General features: G+C 42.2%; 1 protein-coding gene across 1 annotated transcript in view; it reads left to right on the top strand.

Moving 5' to 3' along the window:
- Positions 1-16,479, top strand: part of LOC102535570 (carboxypeptidase A2) — a 31,222-nt gene that overhangs the window by 13,078 nt on the left and 1,665 nt on the right. The window contains 10 exon segments of the mRNA XM_072965348.1: positions 695-776; positions 1,435-1,524; positions 1,527-1,571; positions 2,177-2,276; positions 3,905-3,996; positions 5,970-6,068; positions 7,411-7,521; positions 8,674-8,764; positions 10,301-10,504; positions 12,583-12,672. Coding sequence (XP_072821449.1) covers positions 695-776; positions 1,435-1,524; positions 1,527-1,571; positions 2,177-2,276; positions 3,905-3,996; positions 5,970-6,068; positions 7,411-7,521; positions 8,674-8,764; positions 10,301-10,504; positions 12,583-12,672 — 1,004 coding nt within the window.

Below are 16,479 nucleotides of genomic sequence, written 5' to 3'. Positions count from 1 at the left end.
CTGGGTCCCAATTTTCCCTAGCCATACCCCAAGTTTGGGCCACATGAATGGGGTTTGGAGATGGAACTCTGATACACTTTAGCTAACAACAACAAAAACACCCTAGGTCTACCCAGATGTAAATTTAATTCCTCTTTTGAGGACTTTTAAGCACCAAATTAATTATTCTACTTTTTAAAAACCTTATTCTGAAAAACAGGAACAGATAAGTTTTAAAAGCCAATGCTTTATGAGCAGCAAGTGTTACTTGATAAATAATCATTAGCTAAAGGAAGGGTAACTTTACTGGCAAACTTCCTGCTAGGAGCAGGTACAGCTGTTAATTATTATTTAGATAATAGTTCCCTGGGGGAAGTAAAGCCATTATATCAACTCCTCCTGGGGATGTGGGTCAGTATACTATTTATTAGTTTCTTGATTGTTAAAGAGATTATTGACTGCTGTATTAACCTTTTACATGTGGAGACTGACAGGAGCAGAAAGCAACAGAAACAGTGCCCAGGCTTTTTTTTTAAGGTCATGTCTGTGGTTAACATTCTCTTTTTTTAAACCACTTTTTTTTCGGCGGGGGGAATTATGTTTATTTATTTATTTATTTAATGGAGGTACTGGGGATTGAACCCAGGACTTCATGTTATGCTAAGCATGTGCTCTTCCACTGAGCTATACCTTCTCTGGGGTTACTATTCTTTAGAGGTCAGATCCTTGAGATCATACCAAGGAATGAAGAACAAATAAAAAATCTTGTGGAATTGGAGGCTAAAGAACATCTTCAGGTATCTGTCCTAGAGGGGACCTTTTTTTTCCCCCCAGAGTGAATACTCCATAAATAGACATGATTGTGGTCTCTTACTTTGGATTGTATCTTGTCTTCTCTGATGAGAAGTGTGGAATGCTAACTCATGGAGCTGGGATACAGAAAACCTGGGCTTTAGTCGCAGCTATGTGACATTGGGCAAGTCACCTATCTTCCCTGTGTCTCATTTGATGAGGATAAATATACCAGTCTCTGTCTCACAGGTGTTTTGTAAAAATGAAAAGAGAAATTGAATGTGAAAGTCATTCAGAAAAATTGTTGAACACTTTTAATGCATTATTTCCCTTTAAAATAATTTACAGAATTAATATTATGTTATGAAATGAATTGGATCACTTGAATGTCAACTGTTAAAAAAACTGCTACAGTTTTAAATAATCTTTACCTTCTGCCAGTTTTAATATCTAACCATATAAGGGGAAAATAATATTACACATATGCTGATGCTTGGATATTTAAAAACCCTTCCAGCAATATCATAGTAATTCCACAATGATTCTAGCCTTATAGGCTTGAGGTAAAATAGATACAAATTGATTTCTTGAAATATACCCATGCTGAGCTGTCCATTTTCCTTGAATGACCCACTCATTGCCTTGGCCTTTTATCCCTTACAGCTTAATTTCTGGAAATCACCCACCATCCCAGGAGAGACAACCCATGTCCGAGTTCCCTTTGTCAGCATCCAGGCAGTCAAAGTTTTCTTAAAGAGTCCCAGGGAATTGTTTATTTCATCATGATGGGAAGTGTTCAGGTGATTATCCCTCAGCGTACCCTTCCAGAGGCTTGCTGGTCCATATGAACTGAAGGTCCATCCTCTTTTATCCTTGGGTACCCTTGCCAGAGAAGGGACCTGTGGGTGCTACCAGGGCCTTCCTGCAGGCTGGGCTACCCCCGCAGAGTGAGTAGGAAGCCTCTGTCCCTCTCTATTTTGCAGTTGGCACAAGTGAGATATGGTAATAAAAAATGTAATGGAAACGGCGAAAGAGAGTCTCTGGCATGAAATACCAAGTACAAACTGAAGAGTGTTAGTCAAAGTAGGTAAAAGTAAGATGTTATTCATTTACTTTTTAATTGGAGGTTACCTCAGACCTGGGGTTCCCAGAAAGGAAGAATGAGCCGTAAGACAGCCACATGAATATCGTCCTACATTTGCAGCATCTGCCTGGCCAGAAATCTGTTTATGCCCCATCCCCTTTCAGGGTGCTGCCAGAATAAGGGAAAGGCATCACCCCAAAGCCTATAGAAGAGGGAGAGGAATGCTTGGGACTGGGAACTTGAGAATCATCATTTCCTTCACTATTATCAGTTCAAATGCATCACTGTAAACTAATCATAGGTATGATTGATTTATCTTAGGTTCTGTTGGACAAGAAGAATGAAGAAATGTTACTTAATCAGAGAAGAGAATGGAATGGTAGTTTCAACTTTGAGGCTTATCGTATCTTGGAAGAGGTAGGTATTTCAAAATGAACATCAAAGAAACAGGGCATTCTCTTCTTCTGATAACAAGGCCTATACTTAAACTTGGTGATTTAATGGAAATTATTCTCACATTATTTCCTAACTTCTTACAGTTTCTCTAGGATTTCACAGTCAGTATCAGTGTCACTGCCTTAAGGCAGGCCCCGAAGCCCACCTGTCCATCCCAGCAGGCACCTCATTTGGAAGTGTCCAGAAGTGGCTTAAGTGAGCACAAAACAGCCTTATGCTCATGCTGATTTCTGACCTGTGCCACCCACAAAGGCATTTGAGAGCTGTGTTTCATGGCTGCCACTGATGATGGAATCAGGGGACACCTTGATACCCCTCAACCTGCCAAATGCTCTCAGACCTCATGGCAGCAAAGTCTTGTGCACTGTCTCTTCTGTCTTTCCTGTTTTGTTAGTGTGAAGAATGCCCCCTTCCTCCACCTGGGTCACCTGGACAGTGCTGCACTTGCCTCTGCGACACACAGCTTTTCTTGGGGGCCACGGGGGTGTATTTGCATTGATTTGGAGAGGGGCAGGGGAGGGGAAGGATTGAGGAGATGGGGGTTGGGAGGTTAAGGGGAGAGGTGGGGGAGTAGGAAAGAGCCAGAGAGCAGATATCTGGTGAATCCTAATTCCCCCAAACCAGCAATTCTAAAACACAAATAACTCTGAAAAAAAAAATTTGAATTTGTTTTGTGGCAAACTCTGAGCTGACCTAAACTCATTTAGGGGCAAAATCTGACCTGAACTAACTTGCTGCTCATGTGTTTCACTGTCAGAAATACTAACATAGTTGAATATGGAGCACTGCCCGTATGTAATATACAGTGTACCTTCCTACCTTTCTTAATTTGAAGTAGGTATGGCCCCTAAGGATTTCAGATAAAGGATAGTGGACCCGTACAGAGAGTGAGGGAGAAAAGAGAGTGATGGAAACAAAATGCTCTCTCTCCTTTGCCTGGCCTTACAAATTGGTGTCTGTCTCTTGCCGAGAGCAAATGCTGGCAACAGCTGGAGGAGCCGTTCACTCTCCAGACACGCCCAGACATGTCTCGATACCAGCAATGGACACAGCTTGGGTGCCCCAGCTGCACAGCATTTCAATCAGCCCTGCAAATAGGAGCCAGAGTAGCAGGTAGCCGAAGTGCCTCTGAGGCAGACACCCAGGTTGTCCTGGCCGTAACTGCCCTTCTGTGTTTTGTAGTGCCTGCCTCTAAATACACTTGTTTGTTTGGTTTTCTGTACCACTACCATTTGTGTTCCTCTGCTAGTGAAGGCAAGCAGCTTTCTGGCTGGGGAAGTTCCTTCTCATAGCTGGGCTGAGGCAAGCCAGAGGCAAGCCAGATCAGTTCCATTTTATTTGAATCACAAAACTGTAAAGAGCCAGCTCCCCTGCTGCAAAATGGCTTCCTCTTTTCCAGCCCCTGTAGTTGCCCAGGGACTCATCATCTGTTAGCTTTGACTCCAGCGTCCCCAGTCCCACAGCATCTGCCGGGCTGCCCTCTCCAGTCCCCAAGGGAATGGAAATGGAGGAGAGAGAAAAGTCACTAATGGATGCATCAGATTATTCATCTGCAAATGTCTATTTCATTTTAAACATTCCATATTTCTCAAGAAATGAATAACCTTGTTGCTGAGCACCCTGGTCTAGGGAGCAAGGTGAACATTGGCTATCCTTTTGAAAACCAGCTCATGAACGTACTCAAGGTACACAGGTGCAGTGCTGGTTTTTCCTCTCGATGCTTCTAGAAACCTGCTCCTCCCAGGCGGGCCGTCTGTCCCAGCTCTGGCTGCAGAGCAGTTCCTTTTTCCTTCCCTTTCCTAACCGGTCCTTGCTGGTTTTGAGTATCCACCTCCCCACTACCCCCACCCTTCTTTCTTTTCTTTTTCTCTTAACTGCGCAAGCTGACGCAGGTCTGCAGGAGTGAATTAATGCTCTCATCTTGATAGATTTGCTCGCAGGAAAACAGGCGTATGCGCCAATAGGAACAGAGGAAGGGGGAGGCGGTGCGGGCCCCAGGGTCGGGGGGGGGGAGGGGGGTGGGTGGGGGAAGTGGTGCGGGGCCCCAGAGTGAGCACGGGGGTGGGGGGGAGGTATTCTGTAATTAATCAAGGTAGGAGTTCTGTGCCTTGTTTTTCTTTTTCTCGTTTTAAAACCGAGTGAAAAGAAAAAGGAAAAGAAAAAAGAAAAGAAAAAGCTCCAAGTACTTGCCGGAGCCGCGTTTAAAACCCAGAGTTCTCACAGTGAGCAGGGTGACAGGCAAGTAAATGCCAGGGGCAGCTAACCGTCAGAGGCTAATGTCCATAAACGCAGGTATTTTAAAGGTGCTAACCGGAAAAGGTTAGGGTTTTACTCCAACTTCAAACTTCTGACAACAGTTTTAATGCTGATAGTTTCAGGCTTTTTCACCTTGCATTGAAAAAGAGTGAAAGTTATTTCCCCAGATTTCCTAGAAAGAGTTTGTTAAGGAAAAAAAAATAATGTCACAACTCCCTGCTAAATTTGGAAACGTTATGGCTGAGAACCAACGGACTTGCTGGGACAGATGGATTTTTCCGGAGCGGTTTTCCCAAAGCAGGTCTGGGAGGAGTGGTTCGCCTACTTCATGACACCGTGGCACGTTTGCTCATATTTACTACCTTATTTTCTTTCTATTTCCTTTTCCCGTTTTCTCCTACAGCTGGGTCAGGAAACCCCAGATTCTCCTTACCCTTGGATTTCCTGGCCTTTCCTTCTCCCAGGTGGTTTGTGGTTGAGAATGTTGTTTTCCAAAGTTCCCCACTTTTCTACATTTGAGCTCTTTGAAGGAAAAAGTGGGAAAGACATTAAACTAAAACTCTCAAAACGCATGAAATGTAATTTTTAGCAAGGATTTTCATTTCTCATTTACCTTATCTGCGATGTTTAGAATGCTGCACAAAGATAGAAGTTGATGGTGCAAAAATAATCTTTTCCTCCCCATTTACTGATCCAATTGGCAAAGCCACTGTTCCAAATAAAACTGAGTCACTTAGATCATAAAATTTAAACTCTGGAAAGCACCTCCAGAGCCTACCATCCTGTTTTTATGAAAGACTCAAAAGGTTATCACAAGCCTTTTTATTAAAAAAATACAATCATTGCAAAAAATGGAAAACAGAGAAACAAACAAAAAATGAAAAACATTCCCATTTTATAATTCCGCAAGTATGAGATGATAGCTATTAACATTTTGTTGTTTATCTTTCTAGCTTGTATCTTTTCCTCCCCCTCTCTTTTTCTCCTGTTTGTGTGTACTTATATATATATATATATATACACACACACACACACATATATATATATACACATGAGCTAGCCTTTTCAAAAATAAAAACGGCATCATACTATTCTGTAGTATTTTTAAAAATCTGCAACATATGATGAACATATTTTCATGTCATCACGTTATCCGCAGTGATTTTTTTTTAACAAACATCAAAGCATGCCCCTCTTGTTAGCCTGCATTTAAGTTTGCATTAAGAGGACCAGAAAAATCATGTTAAATGAGAAGAGTTAATCGACAGCATTACTGTCTACACCCCCTCCTTCTCAACCACATCAAGTACAAAAAAAGGGACCGACAAGGCCTCAGGGAAAAGAGAGGGGACGAGGGGTCTGCGGTGGTGTAGCCGTTCACATTTCCATGCTTGTTTTGCAGTTCAGCACTGGAGGAGACAAGCTGGCCATCTGGCGAGGGGCCGGGATCCATGCCCGGGAGTGGGTTACACAACTTAGTTCGCTGTGGACAGCAAGTAAGGTCGTTTTTGCCCCAAATTCCCTGATTGTTTTGTCTTTCTGGGGTCAGGCCCTGTCTACCCACACAGCAGTCCCTGTGGTCCTAATGGCTAACGCTCTCAGCCCAAGCCCTTCTTTTGTTACACAGGCAGGAAATGGACCCATTCAAACCTTTTTTAGTATCCCCCAACCCGCCCCCAGAACCCTGACACAGGCTCCCCTCCCCTGGCCTGCTGGCCACTGTGTGCTCTGTTAAAAGATTCCAAGAGCTGGAAGAGTTTGAGAGGGTGGCAGGTAAGGACCCCAGGAGTCAGATTTCAGCATAAGAACAGACTAGAGAAAAATCACTTTGCTGCCTGGAGCTCCGAGGGCTGAGGCACGATGTACTAGAAATCTGTAAAATCGCAGAAGGGACTCATAGCAAACATAAGCAGGTGCTAGGAGAGTTTACTTTGACCCATAGATCCAAAGTGAACTTGTTAAGGATTTTCGGGTGGTTCTGAAAATTTTCCAAATCCGATTTTGAAGTTAGGGTGTAGCGATACCTCTCTTCCACATGTTCGTTGGAATTAGAGTCAGGACACTGCACTAGGTGTGACCTAGTCTGGTATTTCTTTAGTAATTCAGAAGTGACACACTATAAATCAGAATGTTAATTCATGAGCAAAGGAAATCAATCCACATCAGATCATTCAAGCTTGTGCAACCACGTGCATACTGGCTGATACATTTTGCCCTTCAATTAAAATGCGGTTACCTTTAGGGTATTATGAAATGGATATTTAACAGTTGAATAATAATGCCTTAGGATGGCTGAGCACAGGAAATGAATAAATTTTAATCCAGCGGAAACTTCAACTCTACTGCAATTGATCGCAAGTAGAAATGCAGTTCCCCAAATGGAATTTAACCGGTTCTCTGGATCTTTAGAAAAGTCTCTGCATATTTAAGTAATCTGATGTTGGTTGTGAGTACTTTTAGAAAGCTACATAGCCTGTGTGGTGATTAAGGAACTGAAAAAATTTCCCTGGTTCATAGATCCCTCTAAGCCACGTACACCATTGCACACCATTGCAAAATCCCTCACCAGAATTAATAGGAAGAAACCTGCCCTTGAGAGGGAATGGGTAAGTGATATCTGATTTTTGTTTAATATAAGTAAATTATTACGACTGGAAGTAAAAGTATCAACATTGGCATATTAAACACATTAACAGGAGATTGGGCTGGAGGACTCCCATTTTCCAGCAGTGAGTGATACCTAGTTCATGTTTTGAAAAAACACATTGACTTAATATTCGCTCCAGTGTTTCCTGGCAAAAAGGGAGTATGAGGTTGACATATATGTTGTTGTCTCTGCTCAGATTGCCTCTGATTATGGAAATGATCCATCCATTACTTTGATTTTGGATATAATGGATGTCTTCCTGTTGCCAGTCACCAACCCGGATGGCTATGTGCTCTCTCAAACCAAAGTAAGCCTGGACTTTTTCTCTTCAAGAGGCATCTGAGGAGATGTGTCGGAACTTCAAAACAGAATAAAAGCAATCTTTCTGTTCTTGATTTATCCTAAACGGAATGCTTAATCTCTCAGTAGTGGCCCTGAATTGAGGCATATAGTGGAGTTTATAATCACTTCTTTTTCCAACACACGATATGTTTCTGTATTCCCTCGGTCAGAGCCCATTTTAGCTGTTATGCTGGGCTATTCGTGTTCAGTGTTCACCGTGAGTCACCTAGGAGATTTGTTCCAATTATCTTTGCGTTTTTGTGGTAGGATTGATAGAAAAGCGGAGGCGGACGTTACCTGCTGACAATTAGATTGCTGTAGGATTTAGGTAGGCAGTGCAACGCATCTGGCATTCTACTTACAATCTGTAGAAGCAATCCTCTGTAATATCACAAAAAGGAGTTATGAAGTATTTTTTTCTTTTAAAATCTCATTACAAAACACCATTATGGCAACTGTGACCCCACATATATTCAAAATGTATCAGAACTTCAAATTTATTTTTGGAGAGAGCCTACTACGATGACATTTTTCAACGTGTGATCAAAAGGAACTTGTACAAATGCTAGTACTCATCTCATGAGATACCCTATGAATAAAGGATTTCATAGTCAAGTTTGGGAAATAACACCCACTGTATTCCTCTCTTGAAGCTTCATAAAAAACATTAAGTATTAAAAAAAAAAACCCAAAACCCCTTAGAAGTTCTGAAGTAAATTACCCAATTTAACCCTGTTACTTCCCCCCCAAAATTCTGTCACAGAACCCTCGCTCTCTCCCCGCATTTATTTTGTTTTGTTTTTGTTTTTGTTTGTTATTGTTAACATTTAACAGGAATGGGGTTCTATGGAAAATGGTTTGGCAGGTATTCATTTGAGGAGATGGGGGTTTATTTACTTCTCACCCTGGTGAGACAGCTGAGAAACTCCAAGCAGAATGCTGTCTGAGGACTGCTGGTCCCTCTGTGGGCAAGGGAAATCAGCGCAATTCTGAAGGGGCCTTCGTGGGAGACAGAGAGGGAAATGAACAGAATTCTAAAGGAACCTGCTCATCAGACTGAATGGCCGTCTTTTTTTTTTTTTTTTTTAATGTATTCTCTTTCTGTTGTATTTTAAAGACTCATATGTACCGGAAGACCCGATCCAAGTTATCTGGAAGCCTCTGTGTTGGTGTTGATCCTAACTGGAACTGGGACACAGGTTTTGGAGGTGGGCACAGGGACTTGCCCCCAAAGACAGTCAGATGTTGTCTGGCCAACAAACTATTTGCATGGCTCTGCAGTGCTGTCAGCCTGCTAAGTCCATTCATGATTGAAGCCATTTAAGAACCTATTTGAAAGACTCTAAATTCCCTTCACAGGCACACGGTGCTGTCACTGAGCTCTGAGGGGCATTTAATAGTTTTTGTCTCACATTTTGGTTTTCCCACAAGCTGTATCTTGGCTCAGCTTCTGAGCTTCCAGAGCAAGACTTTGCGCTGCGGCGGGCGGCCTCAGGAAGCCCTGAACCAACCACTAGAGGGGGTTGGGATCTAGTTGGAGGAGAAGCATTACATCATCTATGGATGCTTCGAGAAAGAAAACTAGAATGAAGTACAAATAAGATTAAGAAATTGATTTTCAAATGAATTCAAAGAGAAAATACTTGCTTCTCTGCCTTTGTTGACTTGCAGCTCTGATTTTTCAGGGTCTAGTACAAGGCTGATGAGGGGAGTGCTCCTTTATACTTTCAGGCATCAGTTAAAATCTCATGTTTCTGTAATCACAGAATTGAAATTTATTTGGTTTTTCCTCATTAGGTATGATAACAGTGAGGCTAGAAACTGTCTTTTTCGCTATAGTAGTCCTAACGCCTAGCACAGTGTCTGGCACATAGAAGGCAGTCACTAAATATTTGTAAGACAAATGAATTAATGAGTCACTGAGCCAAGAAAGGAGACATTAGGGAACTGTGACAGGATATGGATGAATGGCAACTTCATTCATTGTTTTTATAATAGGTTTTTTTTTTTAGTGTAAGAAAAAAAATCAAAGCATCAGATTCAAAATATAGAACAATTTTTAGCAATTCAAATTCAGATTTTTTCCTGGAATAGTGTTCTTATTAAATAATACAACAGATTGTATATATACTTTGTTCATATCATTTAGAGACCCTGGGGAATCCCAACCTCTACTCATCCCCTTGGAGTTTCTCTAGCATTCGGAGCCCTGACCAGGCACAGTGGGCCCACTTTAGTGTTCATGAGTAACTCTAGTTGCTGAGAAAATAAAGGCCAAAGATAGCCCTGTTGTGACTTCCTCATTGCAGAAAGAATATCAGAGCTTCCTTGCATTTGTGGCTTTGTGACTTAGAAGTACAGATACATAGAATCTTCTACTCTTGGGCTCTAAGAATTGGAAGAAATCCCAGAAAATGAGCTTGCTCAACTCCCACCCAAGGCAGGAATTCCATCTATAATATTAAATCTAGCTTTTCTTCCAACAACTCCCACAGAGGGGAGATGATCTAATTTGACAGCTCTTTCTGCCATATAGTGGAACCATGTTTTCAAAGAAGAGAGATGTGTCCACACTCTTCCCGTTAGGTCTCCTGACTATGTCTTTAGGTAGCAACTCAACCTAATACAATGATGATCTTGATTTGATTTCCAGAGGAGGAATTGAGTGACACATGGTAACTGCCTCCATACAGTGTCTCCTTAAAGCTCACTGTTCTCACTGGGCCGCTTCTGCATCTGGTCAGGACCTGGGGCTAACAACAACTCTTGCTCTAATTCATACCATAGACCCAGTGCCAACTCTGAAGTTGAAGTGAAATCCTTAGAGGACTTCACCAAGAGTCATGGAGAAGTCAAGGCCATCATTACTCTCCACAGCTATTCCCAGCTCTTCCTGTTCCCCTGGGTGTATGCATGTGCCGAGTCACATAACTTTGATGAGTTGGAAAGTTTCTGAAACTTCATTTCAGCTCAGCCACAATGTCCATGGTGTGGACAAGTAAGTTTTATAAAGGTAGGTGTTGAGATGGGGTGTACTAGTGACTGGTTACAAAGATAAGTGAGACATAATATATTCAGCCACTGAGAAGACTGTGACACAGACAAAGGTTTGAAAGACTGGTCATGGACGTTACTAAATTAAATTTCCTTGGGAAATAGAATTCATGAGATTATTGTTGCCTTAATCTAGATAAGCAGGAACCTCATTTGACCATAAATTCTCAAGATGTGTTTTCCATTGCTTAGGAAATGACCACTTGGATTTGGACTTGAGGTTGTTGGATCTGTAGTCAGTTGCTCTATGCTAAGCAATGCTTCCTTCCAGCTCTTTGACTCATACCTTCCTGGTGTCTTTGGCTCTGTGATCTATCATCATGCTGCACTGGAATATGTTGGGCATGAAACACTCACTTCCCTAAGGTATCACTTGATACCCTCCATCATCTCTTCTGTTTCAGGAATGAGTCAACTGGTGGCAGCCTTAAATCAGATGGTGACATCTCAGGAGACTGCTTACAATTGAGCAAGAGCAATCCCCAGCTGAGGAGAATGTGCAAATATTTCCAATTTGGCTTTGAGGCTTGGTTTTGAAACCCATATGTTAGAGATAAGCCCTGAGGTAGAACCTTTTGGTCAGTTTACTCTCAAGCAGATTGTTGTCAGCAGCTAGCAGAAATGGAATAGATTATTCCAATTCAGGTGTATCTTTCATCTCATTAGTTGGATTTTAGCTCCCATAAGGCAGTTTTCAGTGTTTTGATGGTGAATATTATCACTCAGAGTTGAATTAGGGGAAAAAGAATATCAGGGCTGAATGTCAAAAGTAGTTTTAGTAGATTTGGATATCCTTAAATTATCCAAACCTGGTGCTTAAATCTCTGCCAGATAGTCATCCAGCCTATGATTGGATAGCTCTCTACCTCCAAGGGAGCCCATTCCATTTTGGGGCAGATTTGATTGTTTGAGTTCTTTTTTATAGAGAGCCCAAACCTTCTCCTTATTTACCAGCCCTGGTTTATTGTCTTGCTACAGAGAGCAAGTTTATTTCCCTCTGAGAGGCAAATTTATTAATTACTTGAAGATTAGTAACCTACTTCTCCTAGATTTTTCCTTATTCCTGGTAAATACCTTCATCCCTTTAAGCACTCAGAATATGCTCCCAACTTCCCTCATTCTGGTTGCTGTTTTCCAAACATGCTTTGGTTTTTCTGTGTTCTTTAAGGGCAGCACCCAGAAGTGAATGTAAAACTTGTGTTGTGGGTTAACAAGCACAGAGCAGAGCGTGACCATAACTGTCCTCATCCCGACTGTGGACTTCTGCTTGTACAGTTGAGGGTCACATTAGTTTTTGGCACTGGTGTTGTGCTGTTGACTCATGCTGGGCTTATTGACAAGCGAAACCCCCAGGCTCTCTGAGGATTCTGCTGAGCCAGTTTTCCCCCATCTGGTAATTGTACAGTTGTTTTCCTGGACCCAAGTTCAAGACCTTACATTTATCCCTAGCAAGGACAGTAAAGCCTCAGTCAGTCAAAATTGGAACCTTCAAATAATGGAAAATATTTTCCTGAGCTCTACTGCTTGGAAAAAGAGACAGTCATAGGGAAGTAAGTCAATGTAGGGATCCAGTAAAAAAACAAAAACAAAATCAAAAACAAAAACAAATCCCCCAAAACCCCAACAACTTCCTGGGTACATCCTTGGGTCAGTACACATCCTCTTTAGCCCCTTACTCTCACCCAGTTTCCTTCTACAGGGAGAGCTGATGGCAAAGTAATGACCCTTGTGTATTTATTGCAAACACATGAATGATCAAATAAACAATGAGGGTCTTCATGTTGTATTTTCAGAGCCAGAAGAAGTGAATTTGTGCTTACTTTTCAGTGAAAATGATTGAAACTAAAAGGGCTTTTACTTAATTAACCAGAGAGTCCAGTTCATTAGACTGTCCCATTCTACATTCTGCCTTTGGGCTTCTGTTCTTCCGAGAGACAAGCATTATCTACCCACCTTTCATTGTTTCTCTCAGTAAAGAATGAAGTGGCCCAAGAGAATGCCCAATCTCTGACAAGCCTGCACGGCACCATGTACAAAATGGGACCTGTCTGTTTAGTCATCTGTAAGTATCTAGTGTGTTGTCACAAATGACCCAGTAAGATAGCAGGCACCATGTGATTTTGGGTCAAAGCCTTTAAATGCCAAGATGTAAAATGGATAGGCCGTAGCAATGCATGGAACCCAGCTTTACCCAATTTTCCTCAGTAAGGCTAGATCTCTTCCATGAGATACTTCCAATGTGATACCTACAACAAAGAACTTCCTTACATATTTTGAGTTATCTGCTCTCTACTCTGCTTATTTTGATCCTTACAGCTCACTCTCATTATGTAGAATCTCTTTGCCTGAAAATGGGCCTTTATTAAGTCTTGTTCCTAAGTCACCACTTTTATTAATTACCCAGTTTCTTGGCTAAGAGGGGCTCACACCCTAAGTGGACCCATGGACTGTGTGTAGGGACAGAATGGGTGTGACTCTTTAAGAGGATCCAGAGATTTCAGTGGATAGACTGTGTTGCAGCCACCTGCCCAGGAAGAGTTTGGGGAGACAAAGAGGAGGACAAGTTAGGAATAATGGCAGTGGCAGGAATAAAGCTGGGGAGCCTGCAGTCAGACTTTCTGAGGCTCTTGTCTCCCAGAGTGAATCAGTATAAAAACAAGAAACAGTTGCAATGCTATGAGAAATCCTAATGCACCTTCCTAAATATTCTTAGTCCCCCAAAGGAATCCCCCTACTTCCTTATGGACAAAGCCAGAAACTCAGGACCCCACACTTGAATGCTCAGTTCCCTGATGCTCCCATGCCCATGGATCCTTTGGAAACAAATGCCTCTTATAGGCACCCACTGTGTTCAGCACACTTTTATTGAGCATATACTATGTGCTAATCATTATGCCAAGACATAATGAACCCATCGAGAGCCCACTGTTTAATATGGAAGATGAATGGGAAGACAAACAAACTTTAGTATGATATGTGCAATAATAGGCTCATGGTACAAAAGTTATAGAAAGTTGGGGGGATTTGATTTCATCCAGGAAGAGGGCAGAATTTTGAAGGCAGGATTTTGAAGGCTAGAGAAAGGGAAGAGGAATGGAGGATTCTGACTCGTTAACAGCACATGCAAAAGCACAGACATGTGAAACTGCATGAGGGGCTCTGTGAACTACAAGGAGGAATGAAAAGTGTTAAGAAGGGGAGTGGAGGGAGTTCACATTTTTGTGTGCCGTATTAAAGAATTTAGGTTTTAACTGAAAGGATTCTGGAAGCTGTTGGAGAGTTCTCAGCAGGTCAGTGAGTGCACCGAGGCATCATGTTTTAGATAAAACACATTAGCAGCAGTGTGGAGGATGGGATGAGGATGGACTAGAAGTAGGAACATTCCACAGGAAGTGTAGGGAGAGTTCAGAGGAGAGGTGATGGCCCATACTACAGCAGTGCCAGTGAGGATGGAAGGGAGATATTTAGGAGGCTTTTTGTCATTTATTAGGAGGGAGGAGTTTCTCATCGATGGTCCCTGAATGGTGCCATTAACTGAGGGAGGCATCCAGGAAGGTGACAGAGGGGTGGGCTTGAAAAGAAAATGACTTCAGCTCTGGACATATTGAAGTTGAGATAACTGTGGTGTTTTCAAGTGGAGATGTCCTGCAGGCTTTGGTCTACATGGCCCTGGGATTCTGCAAAGAGAGAGAGAGAGAGAGAGAGAGAGAGAGAGATTGAGATTGAGATTTAAGAGTAGTTGACATACAGAGGATGGTTGAAACAGGTGAGTAAGGAGATCGTTTAGAGCGGGAAGAGCCCTGGGTGGAGAAGGGGAGCTGTTAGACAGCAGAAGGGGTTAGCAGTGAGGAAAGACACACAACACGGCTAGGCAGAGAGGCCGAGAACCTTGGATTTTAGAAACCTGGAAAGCAGCAATTGTTGGAAAGGAGGCAGTGGTTAACAATGACCAAAAGGCCACAAAAGGTCAGATATGACAAGGACAAAACATTTACCATCGGATTTTCATCCCTAGCTTATGGTGACCTTAACCAGAGCAGTTTCAGAAGAGTGGTGAGGGTAACTGGAAGAGTACAAGGGATGAGGGAGAAGGGAGGCCGGGTGAGGAGCTTGGATGAGAAAGGAAGGAGAAGGAGGAATGGAGAGTTTTGTTTTTGAGCTGAGAGATTTGTTTATTGGCTGTGGGAAAAGGACCAATAGAGGTAGAGAGGTGGAAGATACAGGAGAGAGAAATGACTGAGGCAGTGCCGTTCTAGAAAGGGGGGAGGAGGGGCAAGAACGGAACAAACAGAGGTGGCCAGATCAGGCTTGATCAAGAGAAGAGAGTCTGCAGACATGCTGGGGGCACCAACATAGCACTATCTTTAGAAGGGTGGTGGTGGGAATCTAACAGAATGCACACTTGTTAGTCATGATTTTCTTAATAGGAGTCTTGGAGAGCAGAGGAGTAATCGTTTACTCACCACATCTAAAACACCTAATGGAAACCCCAAAACTACTGATTTGGTAATATTTCAGACCATGAAAGTTTCTTTTTCTTTGAGGTTATGGTTTTCACTCTCTCTCTCTTTCTTGCTATTACGATGGATTTGAAAACTTCATAGAAAAAACAATCTAGTAATAATCACACTTTATTGTCAGTTTCAACTTCATTAAACAGCAATATATTTACAGCAATGTATTTATCTAGTTGTTGTCAATGTCTGTGTTCTATTTTGTGTCCAGCCTTTTTCGTTTAACATCATTTCCTGTATAGTTTTATGTATTTCCACTCTAGGTATTTGTTATTCCATGATATGGCTATATCCCAGTTACAGGGCCTTTGGATTATTTTGACTTTTTGCTAAATAGTGCTACTATGAACACATTGATATAGTCTCCTTTTTCTTTTAGATGATTCTCAAGTCAAAGGTAGTGAACAGCTTTGGAGCTCTTGCTACAAAATTTTTAGGCTATTTTCTGGGAAGATCTGCTTACAATTGTCCATACCTTTTAAACTGTGTTCCAAGTGAGATTGTCTTCCCTTTTGGTGGGAGGACCTCCAGGAGAAGGGCCCTCTGAGTGATGGCAGTGGGGAGGAAGGCCATGATAGTCACTTGAGGCTGGGAAATACATGTTTTCTCTGGTTGGCCACCTATGAATGGAGGCTAGAGTTCAGAATGTCAGCAGAATGATATCACTTGCCCTTGAGACCCACACTCAGCCATTTTATTACAAGAAATCTAGTTCTCCACTTCTCTTGTCTGAGGTATTCACAAGTAAAGTAGACCTCAAAAGGCTGACATTTAGTATGTTTTTCTTGGTAAAGTCATAGATGTTCAAGATAGTTCTATTAAGCAAATGTCAGGTTAAGTATAGGGTTTGCTGTCTGATCTTTTGTAACCTGCCCTTTAATGGCCAGGCAGGTCGTGGCTGCATTTCTGTCCACAGCTGATCAGTTATCCTTAATCCTGGCCTCATTCCAGCTTAGACAAGCACTGCAAAGAACAAGGACGTTTTGCTTCCTGCCCTGGATTGGTATGCAGCTCTGGGCTAAATATTTGCTTCACTCCTCAAGAGGTGACTGAACTTCTGTGGTGGATGAGACATTTCTGGGAAGTTTCTTATTTAGTAAGGGCTATGAGGAGCTGCACCACAGCAGGTGTTTGGTCCAAGAAAAATTGTTATGTGAGTTCTTTCTCAGAGAGGTGTGGGGGGAAAAACACAGACCTTGGGTGAGAAGTCTGGGTTTGAGTTACAGCTCTGTCACTTTGGAACCAAGTAACCTTGGGTAGGTTACTCATCTTCCCTTGGTTTCTTCACTTGTGAAATGGATTGTTGAGAGGCTCTAAAGATAGAATATAGAGTAAAAGAGTTTTTCTAACTCTAA

This window comes from Vicugna pacos, chromosome 7, assembly GCF_048564905.1.
Source record: "Vicugna pacos chromosome 7, VicPac4, whole genome shotgun sequence".
In the NCBI taxonomy this organism is placed as follows: Eukaryota; Metazoa; Chordata; class Mammalia; order Artiodactyla; family Camelidae; genus Vicugna; species Vicugna pacos.
The sequence above is the reverse complement of the archived record's forward strand: the minus strand, read 5'-3'. Positions and strand labels throughout refer to the sequence as shown.